This window comes from Anabas testudineus, chromosome 1, assembly GCF_900324465.2.
Source record: "Anabas testudineus chromosome 1, fAnaTes1.2, whole genome shotgun sequence".
NCBI lineage: Eukaryota > Metazoa > Chordata > Actinopteri > Anabantiformes > Anabantidae > Anabas > Anabas testudineus.
In genome coordinates, this window is record NC_046610.1 from 27,063,535 (window position 1) to 27,076,079 (window position 12,545).

At 42.5% G+C, this 12,545-nt stretch overlaps 1 protein-coding gene across 2 annotated transcripts in view; it reads right to left on the reverse strand.

Moving 5' to 3' along the window:
• The window catches only part of vegfc (vascular endothelial growth factor c), a 62,476-nt gene that overhangs the window by 26,448 nt on the left and 23,483 nt on the right, over positions 1-12,545 (reverse strand). For both annotated transcript variants that reach the window (XM_026360769.1, XM_026360770.1), the window contains 2 exons: positions 4,396-4,621; positions 3,046-3,236 (listed from right to left, as the gene is read on the reverse strand). In XM_026360769.1, the coding sequence (XP_026216554.1) occupies positions 3,046-3,236; positions 4,396-4,621 (417 nt within the window). The remainder of the gene's footprint in view (positions 1-3,045; positions 3,237-4,395; positions 4,622-12,545) is intronic.

Here is a 12,545-nt window from a genome sequence, read left to right on the forward strand (position 1 = left end):
AGTTAGCCTTTAATAGAAATAGCATTTATTTGTTTTTTTGTTTGTTGACTTGTTTTTGTTTGATTGTTTTCGTCTCTACTTTCTTGTAAAGATATATACAAAAAGGCATTTACACATATAGATAAAATGTAGACACATTCTTGCAACAGTTGACTTCTGCCTCTGATCTAATCAACTTTGATAGTCAAACTAACAAAAGAGCCCAGAGTGCCACTGGCAGTTTATTAAATTAACACAGGAAATGAGTGAAGCAGCTGAGCTGAAACAATAAGCTACTAGTGCACGAGCCAGTCCATCAACAACAGCTACACTAGGCTACCTGGAAAGGAATTCACCAGCTGGGAGGATTTAGCTACTATTTTTTTTTTTTTTCTTCTCTAAAGCAAAAGCACTTTCACAGCAATCTGAGATTCTCTGTAATGTTATTGACCCATACCGTCGCTGTGTACTAATTATTTGTAGTCAGTTCCTCATTCAGCTGCAGGAAGACATGACGTGGTCATACTCTTCTTCATAAGTAAATGTTTATAATAATAATAAATGTTTGTCAATGTCTGTTATTTAAAAGCCAGTCATAATGCCATTTTTATACAGTGCAAATTTATTTATTGAATTTTCCTTTCAGAAAACACAAGCACAGAAACTTCACACATATATATATATATTTTTTGTCTCTAAAGGCAAAAGCACTTTCACAGCAATCTGAGATTCTCTGTAATGTGAGCTGTAATGAAGCCAAACTGGTTGATATCAAGCAGATTTTTCATAAAAACTGTACCAAATCAGCAATTTGGTTGAAGACTGCAAATTACATTAACCCTGAATATCTGTTTGTTCTGCATCGCCCAACACCGCTCAGTTTACCTGCAGTATTTGAACTTGTGGTAATACTAACTGGCAGTTCAGAAGTCTCCAAAAACATAATCATGTTGTGGACAAAGATTTTCCAGAGCACATTGATAATGTTGCCACTCATACTTAAAGAACCACCATCAGTGTCATCTGGCTTATTTTTTCATTATTAAAATGCAGATGTTACATTTCTTAAATTGAGCCTGAAAAAATGATTCAAACCTTCACCTTTCACATTTTAATTTCAGACAGGCAGAACTGTGACTTGGCCCCAGGGCTTGTTTCATTAGCAAAAGATGGATAATAACCCTGAGACAGCAGACTGCCCAGTCAGCAGTGTGGGAACAGACTAGGTATCCAGCAGAGTATTGGGATAGACATTATGTCATAAACAAAACAAACACAACCATGTTCTAAAATGTTGGTCATTTAATAGAACCAAAATCTTTTTCTATATTTTTTTCTTATTCACCACCAAAAAAACACAAAGCAAAAAAGAGATAGAAATCTAGGTTTCAATCAAACTGTTCATTTGCAAAATTGTTACATCTGTATTCTGCAGGTCTAGCAGGTTTTATCATGAAACTGATTGAATGAACTTGAATTTAGTTCAGTGAGAGTCATACATAAAGCAGCTTGTAAGGCCTGTCAAATAACTTCTTAGCAGTAATTTATGGTTCCACACTGAACAGGGCAGCCTAGAGAGGAGCTCCAGAGAGAGCGAGAGGGAGCAAACACGCACACACTGCTCTGGTCAGACCACATAACAAGCTAATTAAAAAGCAAACCACTTGCTAGTAATTTCTTTGCTTTAACCACAGTTACACTTTGGGGACCTTTGAACACACACACACACACACACACACACACACACACACACACACACACACGCACAGACACACACCTTTTCTCTGCAGTTTAACCCTAAATGCCATAGTTAAACATTCACACAAACACACATATGCCAGCGAACTCTGGATGGGTGATGGCTGTAGGCACAGTCCTGTGACAGAAGATAGTATGGGACCAAACAGTGTCAGAAATTTGGGATGATTGTCTCTCAATGTGACTGCTATGAGCTACGTTCTACAAACAAACAAATCATAAAAAATGCATGATATATTACATTACATACATTAGGTTAAGAAATCGGATACTGAAGAAAGACAACTGTAACCTGGCTACTACAAGTAAACACACTCTGACAGCATTACTGTATGCTGTTGTGGAGCAGTTGTGGTCTGGTGATTGGGATTGGGAAACTTGTGATTGGAAGAACACCAGTGCAATCCTAAGCCCAGTAGGATGTGAGGAGTGAGTAAGAAGGCACACTTACCATCCCCCATCAGGGGGACTCCTAACTCCTCTGTGGCAACAGCTGGTGGTGGTTGTACTGGGCAGCTTCCAGGTGTAAAAGTGTGAATATGATTAGGGCTGCAAAAGAGAGCTAGCCTCTCAGACACTATTCTGAACAAAATAAAGTTCTTAGCTCTGACTGCATTACTGTACACAAACAGTCAGTTATTTAGCTATATCAGAGATGTTGATCAGTCTTATGGTCCACTGGTCCAACACTTCCAATGTGAAATTTCTTAAAAGCTTTGATGTATTCCCATGAAATGGAGTGCAGATGCATGGCCATTATCTGATCTTTCCTTTCTATCAAGCCAACATCCAAAGCCTATTGAATAGTTTGTACTTGCTCAACTCTTATCTCAGATTGACTTCCCCCAACATAATTGTCTAATATTTGGCACCCTTGTCTGTCTCAATTTGTTCAAAACTAGCCTTGTAAACACATAACACTGGATCTGTATAGATATGTTCAAATTCAAACTGTCAGACTCTGAGTGTACAGTGTAACAAGTTGTGCCATGTATTCCATCAGAGATGCATTCAGTATTATATTGTTAGAATTACTGTATCTTACATTGCAAAAAGCAGTTGAGCTTCATTATATTCCCCATTACATAGTTTTACTTATTATACAGTTGCTAATTTTGTTAACAATGAATCTCTCATTGATTTAGTTGCAAAACTGAAATCACCCTCACAGGTTGAAAGTGAAAACTGAAACAGCCTTTGAACCTTGCAGTAGACCTCTGTATTTCTCAGTGTTCCAAACTTTTCACACCAAAAATTCCACATGCACACATGGGAATAAGAAACAGAAGACACAGTGACAATGCTTACAGTTTTGCTGAGGTAACCTGTGGAGATATTTCTGCACTGTTTGTCCTCAGAGTGGCAGCATCCTCCACATCTGTACACAGACACACAGGGCGGTTTATAGAAAATGTTGGTGGGAGCTCCAAACTCTCTGCCCACGTCGACACACACTTCCCTGGGCATGCACTGGGTTCTCCTCCACTCCGACTCTATACCTGCACACACATACCCACACAGAAAGTCAGAAAATCACCACAACTATGCCCCAGTGTTTGCTGCCTGTTGAGAAAAATCCCATTTGGGGTCTATTACATCTGTCTGGTTTTGGTCACCCAATGCCAGCTTGTTTGAATTCTCTCCAGTGGTTTTTGTATCCTGACTGACAACCTGTGTTTGCGTTCTGCCTGTGACTACCTGACCCAGCCTGATGCTCTGTCTCCTCTATAAATGCCCCATTTAACTCTGTGGCTTCTGAACTTGCATTTGGATGTGAGGGCAAAGAGTTAGGATTTTGTTATGTGGATGAAGCGGAAACTGTTTTAATGAAAAAGATTTTGAATTGATCCCTTCTTTCTCCTTTCATGCCTGCCCGCAAGCCTGTTGTGACTACTTCTCGCCTGTTGCCTCTCATTCAGTATATTCTTCAGAGAGACCCACCATGCATTCTGGTTTCGCTGCCATTCTGCCACCCTGCCATCTCATATTCACTACTCTATTGCCCAGCTCTGGTGGCCCAGCTCAAACTCACCTACTCACCCATCCTCAGCTCCTCACCAATAGATCATCATCAATTTAAAAGCAGCCACAGCTTCCCAGCTCTATTTTCCACTGCTGAGTCTGCTTACCATTTGCTGAGAGATCCAACCCAGGATCTCTGACAGGTCACCATCACCATCGATACTCCCTCCCTTTGGAGGTTTTGTGTAATTCCCCTGAATTACACAAAACCTCCCTATTGTGTTTGTGCATTCTTTGTCCTGTGTCCTGTTCTGGTTACATATTTGAAGTAACGTTACAAAACTGACAACTAATCAAACTGTGTTATGTCGAGGGTCAATCTTTATCAATTAATTTTATGAAAAGCCCTCAAAAGGTCAGAAATGCAAGAAAAGCAGTTCAAATAATAAAGTAAGTAAAATGATACCATTTCTATTTGAATTTATATTTAGTCATTAGGGAGTAGCTTTTATCCAAACCGATTAACAAGTGAGGTACAAAGCAAACAAAATATCTAAGTCAAGGAGAAAAACATTAAAGTGCTATAAGAAGAAATGTTTCTGTTTCATGAGGTGCAAGAGCAAGATATTTTTTTAAGATTTTAAGATCTAAGAAGTACAAGTCTGGTGAAAGTAGCATACATAAGTGTAAACATACTTTTCAGCACATCCAAGTTGAGGTAGGCAGCAGCAAACATAGGCTCTTCACTCTCGGTCAGTGGCCTCAGTCGGCGAGAATGTGGCCACTGATAGAGTTTGGCTGCAGAAAGTTTAGATCTGCACTTGAGAGCAGCCCAGTATGAAGGATAGATGAGACTCATCAGTTCATCGACACTGGAAGCTGAACGCAGCTTTTGCTCCATGTCTGGCTTTGGTGGAGAGTCCTGAAAGACAAAAGAGACACCTTCACTGAGAATACTGCTGTTACTGTAAAATATCTCACAACTCAAAACAGACTGATCAAGAAACACTTATTATTTTGCAAAACAACAAGCACTGCTAAAGTTCACTGCATGTATTGTGTGTGTAGTAACACAAGGTGCATGGGGGGAGGGGGGGTCTAATTTGTTTTACATTGCTTTTTCTCCTGTAAAGAAAATAGGGACTTAGGTTCCAGGAAACCTATTTACAGTAGTATTGTGATTTAATATATGCTTAAGGCTTTTTTTAAGGTTTTTTTATTTTGACCAGAGCCCTTACTGAAATAACATTAATCAGGCAATCTGGAAGTTCAGTTAGCTCACGCAACCCAGCCCACCCCCCCCTCTCGAATGGTGCCCTTTTCCCATCACAAAGTGAAAGATATATTTGACAATTCTAACTAGCTTTCCTCAGACTGAAGAACCTACTTAGATGAGTAGAATAATAAACTTAACAAGTCCATAACTCAACTTCCAGATAACCTCACTAGATGACTGAAAATTTGCATTGATATATTTCAGAATAAATTATAAAACACTGAAGATGCTGTCTTTGGTGATCTCAAATCCTCAGTCAAATAAATTTCCTAACAGACTACACTGACGTTGTGACAAAGATGACTCTAATTCTGGGACACATTTGGCATCTATACTTGATTAATTATAGATCTTTGTTAAATGCCCTATGTCTTTCTGGAGTTTTATGTACTTTGTGTGAATCCTGTGAGTAGCATTTTGTGGACTTATGGACTGACTGAAGACCATGGTGCTGATCAACAGTAATAATGTAATAATGCTGACAATTTGGTGCCATTTGACATAACAGCTAGATAGGTTAGTGCTAACATCCATGCCTTTCATACAGCAAACAGGGGATCGAATCCCAGCTATGGCCGACCTCCAGTAATGGTCCTTAGGCAAGACCTCCTTATGCTTACCCTGCCTTTGCCTTGTACCTTGTAAGTTGCTCTTGATAAAAGTGTCTGCCAAATGACTACATGTACTATCATCTACACAACACTGTTAGGGCATCTTTTTAGATTTCTTTCTTTCTACTGTGTTACTGAATATATGAACACAGCTGCTGTTGATAACACTAAGGCAGCACATGTGTGACTGACAGCCAACAATGTAGTTGTGAACTGCCAAAAATCTTTCAGTGTGACTGGGATCAGAACTGCAGGGGGAACAGGATTACAGCATATACTGCTTTTAAGGCATCCCACTAAGCCTGGTTCTGCTGGAGGTTTCTTCCTCTAAAAGTAGTTTTTCCTCTCCATTGTTGCCTAAAGCTTGCTCAAATGGGATTGTTGGGTTTTCTACATAATGTATTGTATAATTATACTCTGTAAGGTCTTAAACCTTGCACTGTAAAGTGCCTTGGCATAACTTCTGTTGTGAACATCATAGCAGGGGATTTTAACCACACGGACCTAAAGCCAGTGCTTCCTAATCTGCACCAGCATGTCAAGTGCACCACCAGAGAAGCAAATACTCTGGACAAGGTCTACACAAACATTAAGCTAGGCTATAGGGCCAGACCACTACCTCACCTGGGCCAGTCTGACCATGTGTCACTGCTTCTAATCCCTGCATACGCCCCCCTTAGGAAAACTGCTCTTACAATTTCAAAAATTGTAAAAACATGGCCTGATGATGCCACTCAGCAGCTGCAGGACTGTTTTGAGAGGACCAACTGGGACATCTTTGAATATCCAGACCTGGAAGTGTTCACAGATAGTGTGCTATGTTACATTAAGAACTGCATAGACACTGTTACAGTGGACAAGCACATCAGGGTGTACCCTAACAGGAAGCCCTGGATGAACCGGGAGGTCCAGCAGCTACTGAGGGAGAGGAACACTGCCTTCAGGTCTGGCGACAGGGCTCTCTACAGCTCGACACGAGCCAACCTGAAGAGAGGCATCAGGAAGGCTAAACTGGATTACAAGAGGAAAATTGAAGGCTGCCTGGACAGCAACAACAGCAGGGAGGTGTGGCAGGGAGTCCAGCATCTGACCAACTACAGGACGACCCTCTGTGCCGCCGAAGGCGACTCCTGTCCCTGGCCCGGTCTACTGTCCCACCGTGCCTGAAGTCCTCCAACATAGTCCCCCTGCCCAAGAAAACGTACATCACCAGCCTCAATGACTACCGGCCAGTTGCACTCACCCCAGTGGTGATGAAGTGCTTCGAAAAACTGGTAAGGGGTCACATCACTTCACTACTCCCACCTTCCTTCGACCCACACCAATTTGCGTACAGGGCGAACAGATCCACAGAGGATGCCGTAGCCACTGCCCTCCACACGGCACTGTCCCACCTGGAGCAGCAGGGGAGCTATGTGCGGATGCTCTTTGTGGATTATAGCTCTGCATTTAACACAATTCTTCCCCACAAACTAGTTAACAAACTGTTGGACCTAGGACTCCCACACTCCACCTGCTCTTGGATCAAGAGCTTCCTCTCTGATCGCAGTCAGAGGGTGAGAGTGGGCCCACACACCTCCAAGGTCCTTAGTCTCAGCACTGGCTCCCCACAGGGCTGTGTGCTGAGCCCCCTGCTCTACACTCTTTACACCTATGACTGTACACCGGCTCACCACAGCAACACTATCGTCAAGTTCGCAGATGATACCACAGTGGTGGGACTCATCTCACGGGGAGATGAGTCTGCCTACAGAGACGAGGTGGAACAGCTGACATTGTGGTGCAGGGGGAACAATCTGCTCCTTAACACCTCCAAGACAAAAGAGGTTGTCATTGACTTCCGGAGGATGAAAACTGAGGTCCCTCCACTGTACATTGGTGGGGACTGTGTTAAGAGGGTGTCAGACTTCCGCTTCTTGGGGGTCCACATAGAGGAGGATTTAACCTGGGGAGTACACACCTCTGAGCTGATAAGAAAGGCCCACCAGAGACTGCACTTCCTAAGGGTACTTAGGAAGAACAACATCTACCAGAGACAGCTGGTGTCCTTTTATCGATGCTCTATTGAGAGCATCCTTACATACTGTGTGTCTGTGTGGTTCAGCAGATGTACAGTAGCTCAGAGGAAAGCTCTCCAGAGAGTGATCAAAACAGCACAGAGGATCACCGGTTCCCCTCTCCTCCCTCTAGAAGAACTTCACAGTTCCCGCTGCCTCAAAAAAGCTCAAACCATTCTCAGGGATGGACACTCTCTCTTTGAACTGTTGCCATCAGGGAGAAGGTTCAGGTCCATCAAAACTAGGACTGACAGATTTAAGAAAAGCTTTTATCCAGTAGTAATAACTACATTAAACACTGTAAAGAACGGACTATAGACACTAGTACTGTAACTGTGACAGTATGCTCACTTGTGGGAGTGAGAGCTGGTCCGGAGCACAATGTGATGTGATCTTCTTTGATTACTTGAAGGGTTGTTTGTGTCTTATTTTGTCTTTTGACTGTCTCTGATTATTTATTCTGTTTTTTGTTTGTTTTTTTATTCCTTTTCATTCTATATATATATGGCACAGACTGGTTGGCACCTTAATCTCGTTGTACGATGTTGCAATGACAATAAAGTTTATCTTTATCTTTATCTTTATCTTGAATCGGCGCTATACAAATAAAACTGAATTTAATTGAATTAAAATGTGTCACAGGCATGAGTGGCATGAATGGCCCTCGTAGATTATGTAAATCGATAGATTACCACTTCCATAATCCTGGGGATGTATTTCTAATTTACTGATCCAGTAACTCATGTAGGTAGAGGTACTTTTATAAACATATAATACATAATTTCAACATACATGTGATTTCATCAGCAAAATAGTGTAGATTATAAGTACACAGAATAATGAAGGCCACAAGGTGACAGCAATGTGTATTGCCGGAGTTAGCATAGATGGGTTCAGTGCAATAACATACATTTTTGTAAATAGTTACACCTACATAATATCCTCTTTTTTATTTTTATTATTTTCAAGAATGTACATTATTACTGAAAACATCAAAACTATGAAATAACATGCACTAGATTATCGGGTGACAACGAAAAAAAGTGTGACCAGTGTATGTTTTATATTTTAGATTGTCTAAAGTAGCTACATTTAGCTATGGCAAACATATGGCATTCTCTCATCAGATTCACAAGGTAGTCACCTGGAACAGTTTTCAATTCACAGACTGCCTTGTCATCAAAGTAGAAGGACTATGTATTATATTTTTGAAGAAGCTAATAAAATACTATGTATAGAGAGTTTTTATTGATTACATAATTCCATATTTGTTCCGTAATAATTCCAGTGTCTCTATTATTGATGTAAAATGTTGGAAAAAAAAACACTAAATAAAGAAAAAACACTAAATTGGAAGATGTATCCAAACTTCTAAATGGTAAAGCATGAACAATAATAATAATGAATACTTTATTGATTCCCTTGGCAAAATGCAACTGGACAGCTGCCAGACTATATGTCAGTGCTACTACAGGGTTTTGGCATCTTGTCCAGCCAGGAGGAACCGGGAATCAAACCACTCACCCTGGGGTTCGTAGACAACTGCTCTACCACCTAAGCTACTGCCGCCCCAAATGACACTTTATCCTTTTTAACGTGTATTTTTAGATGCTGTGAAGTTATTAACATTATACACTCACAGGCCCTAAAAATGGTTCTATTATTAGTATTATTGAAAAAAATCCTATTACTATGCAAGCGTGAGATGCGACGTGAGCACTACCACTAGGGATGTTGCATAAAACAGCAGAAATAACCCATCTTTCAGAGTTTACTGTGGTCATGGAAGTGCTCTGGGCATTCAGTAGTCTCTGTTGCCCACTTGTAGACTGAGGTTGATCACCTCAACAGGTACATAAGTGCAGGTGTAGCTTCCTAATGCTTTCACTGGGAAAAAGCACAATGGTGCCAGAGGGGCAGTTTTCATCAATGCAGCTGCATTTCACATATTTTACTGTGTGTTAGGCTAATTACGAATTCTAAATACAATACAATAAATAATTGAACTTTATTTTATTTAACAATTTTAATCTAGCCACAGGGGTTGAAAGCCAGTTACTTCTGTGCCGGTCCCAAGCCCGGATAAATGAGAGGGTTGCGTCAGGAAGGGCATCCGGCGTAAAAATGGCCAAAATAACCATGCGAATCATCAATAACACTTTCATACCGGATCGGTTCAGGCCCGGGTTAACAACGACCGCCACCGGTGCTGTTAACCTACAGGGTGCCGGTGGAAATTTGACTACTGTTGGTCGAAGAAAGAGGGGAGGCAGAAGGGTTCGTGGTCAGAGAGAGAAGGGAAAAGGCAGGAGCATAGGTTTTAGAATAGGGACTCTTAACGTTGGCACGATGACAGGGAAAGGCAGAGAGCTGGCAGACATGATGGAGAGAAGGAAGGTAGATGTTCTGTGTGTGCAGGAGACAAGGTGGAAGGGCAGCAAGGCACGTAGTATCGGAGGAGGATACAAACTGTTCTACCATGGTGTGGATAGGAAGAGAAACGGGGTAGGAGTGATCCTGAAGGCGGAGTTTGTGAACAATGTTCTAGAGGTGAAAAGAGTCTCAGACAGGGTGATGAGCCTAAAGCTAGAAATTGAAGGGGTGATGATGAATGTAGTCAGTGGGTATGCGCCACAGGTTGGCTGTGAGTTAGAAGAGAAGGAGAGATTCTGGAGTGAGTTTGATGAGGTCATAGAGAGTATCCCCAGAGGAGAGAGAGTTGTTGTTGGAGCAGACTTCAATGGGCATGTTGGTGAGGGTAACAGAGGTGATGAGGAGGTGATGGGCAGGTTTGGTGTGTAGGAAAGGAAACCTGGAAGGACAGATGGTGGTGGACTTTGCTAAGAGGATGGAAATGGCTGTAGTCAACACCTACTTCCAGAAGCGAGAGGAACATAGAGTGACATACAGAAGTGGAGGTAGGAGTACGCAGGTGGACTACATCCTATGTCGATGAGGTCATTTGAGAGAGGTTAGTGACTGCAAAGTGGTGGTAGGAGAGAGTGTAGCCAGACAGCACCGCATGGTGGTGTGTAAGATGACTCTGGAGGTCAGGAAGAAGAAGAGAGGGAAGACAGAAAAGAAGACCAAGTGGTGGAAGTTAAAGAATGAAGAAACTTGTGAGGAATTCAGACAGAAGTTGAGACAGGTTCTGGGTGGTCAGGATGAGCTTCCAGATGACTGGGAAACTACAGCAGAGGTTATCAGGGAAACAGGTAGGAAGGTGCTAGGTGTGTCATCTGGAAAGAGGAAAGAAGGTAAAGACACTTGGTGGTGGAATGAGGAAGTACAGGAATGTGTCCAGAGGAAGAGGTTGGCTAGAAGGAAGTGGGATGTAGAAAGGACTGAGGAAAGTAGACAGGAGTACAAGGAAGCGCAGCGTAGAGTGAAGAGGGAGGTGGCAAAGGCCAAACAGAAAGCTTATGATGAGCTGTATGACAGGTTAGACACAAAGAAAGGAGAGAAGGACTTGTACAGGCTAGCCAGACAGAGAGATAGAGATGGGAAGGATGTGCAACAGGTAAGGGTGATTAAGGACAGAGATGGAAAGGTGCTAACAACCCAGGAGAGTGTGCAGAAAAGATGGAAGGAGTATTTTGAGGAGCTGATGAACGAGGAAAATGACAGGGAAAGAAGGGAGGAAGATATGGATGTTGTGGAGCAGGAAATAGCAGAGATTGGAAAGGATGAGGTTAGGAAGGCTTTGAAAAGGATGAAGAGTGGAAAGGCTGTTGGTCCTGATGACGTACCTGTGGAGGTGTGGAAGTGCTTAGGAGAGACAGCAGTGGAGTTTTTAACCAGTTTGTTAAATAGGATTCTAGAGAGTGAGAAGATGCCTGAGGAATGGAGGAGAAGCGTTCTGGTTCAGATCTTTAAGAACAAGGGTGACACGCAGAACTGCAGCAACTACAGAGGAATAAAGTTGATGAGCCACACAATGAAGCTGTGGGAAAGAGTAGTGGAAGCCAGGCTTAGGAAGAAGGTGGAGATTTGTGAGCAGCAGTATGGTTTCATGCCCCGTAAGAGCACCACTGATGCCATTATTGCTTTGAGAATGTTGATGGAAAAGTACAGAGATGGTTAGAAGGAGCTGCATTGTGTCTTTGTAGATTTAGAGAAGGCGTATGACAGGGTGCCAAGGGAAGAGCTGTGGTACTGTATGAGGCTGTCGGGAGTGGCAGAGAAGTACGTCAGACTAGTTCAGGACATGTATGAGAGAAGTTTGACGGTGATGAGATGTGATGTAGGTCAGACAGAGGAGGTGAAGGTGGAGGTGGGACTACACCAAGGATCAGCTTTGAGTCCCTTCTTGTTTGCTATGTTGATGGACAGGCTGACAGATGAGGTCAGACAGGAATCTCCCTGGACAATGATGTTTGCGGATGACATTGTGATTTGCAGTGGGAGTAGAGAGCAGGTAGAGGAACAGCTAGAGAGGTGGAGGTTTGCTCTGGAAAGAAGAGGCATGAAGGTCAGTCGTAGTAAGACAGAATACATGTGTCTGAATGAGAGGGATCAAGGTAGAAATGTTAGGTTACAGGGGGCTGAGGTGAAGAAGGTGCAGGAGTTTAAGTACTTGGGGTCAACAGTTCAGTGTGATGGAGAGTGTGGAAAAGAGGTGAAGAGGAGAGTGCAGGCAGGTTGGAGCGGGTGGAGAAAAGTGTCAGGAGTGTTGTGTGACAGAAGGGTGTGAGCAAGACTCAAAGGAAAGGTGTACAAGACAGTGGTGAGACCAGCTCTGCTCTATGGGTTAGAGACGGTAGCAGTGAGAAAGAGACAAGAGGCTGAGATGGAGGTAGCAGAGATGAAGATGTTGAGGTTCTCCTTAGGAGTGACCAGGTTAGACAGAATAAGGAACGAGTACATCAGAGGGACGGCTCACGTTGCATGTGTTAGCAACAA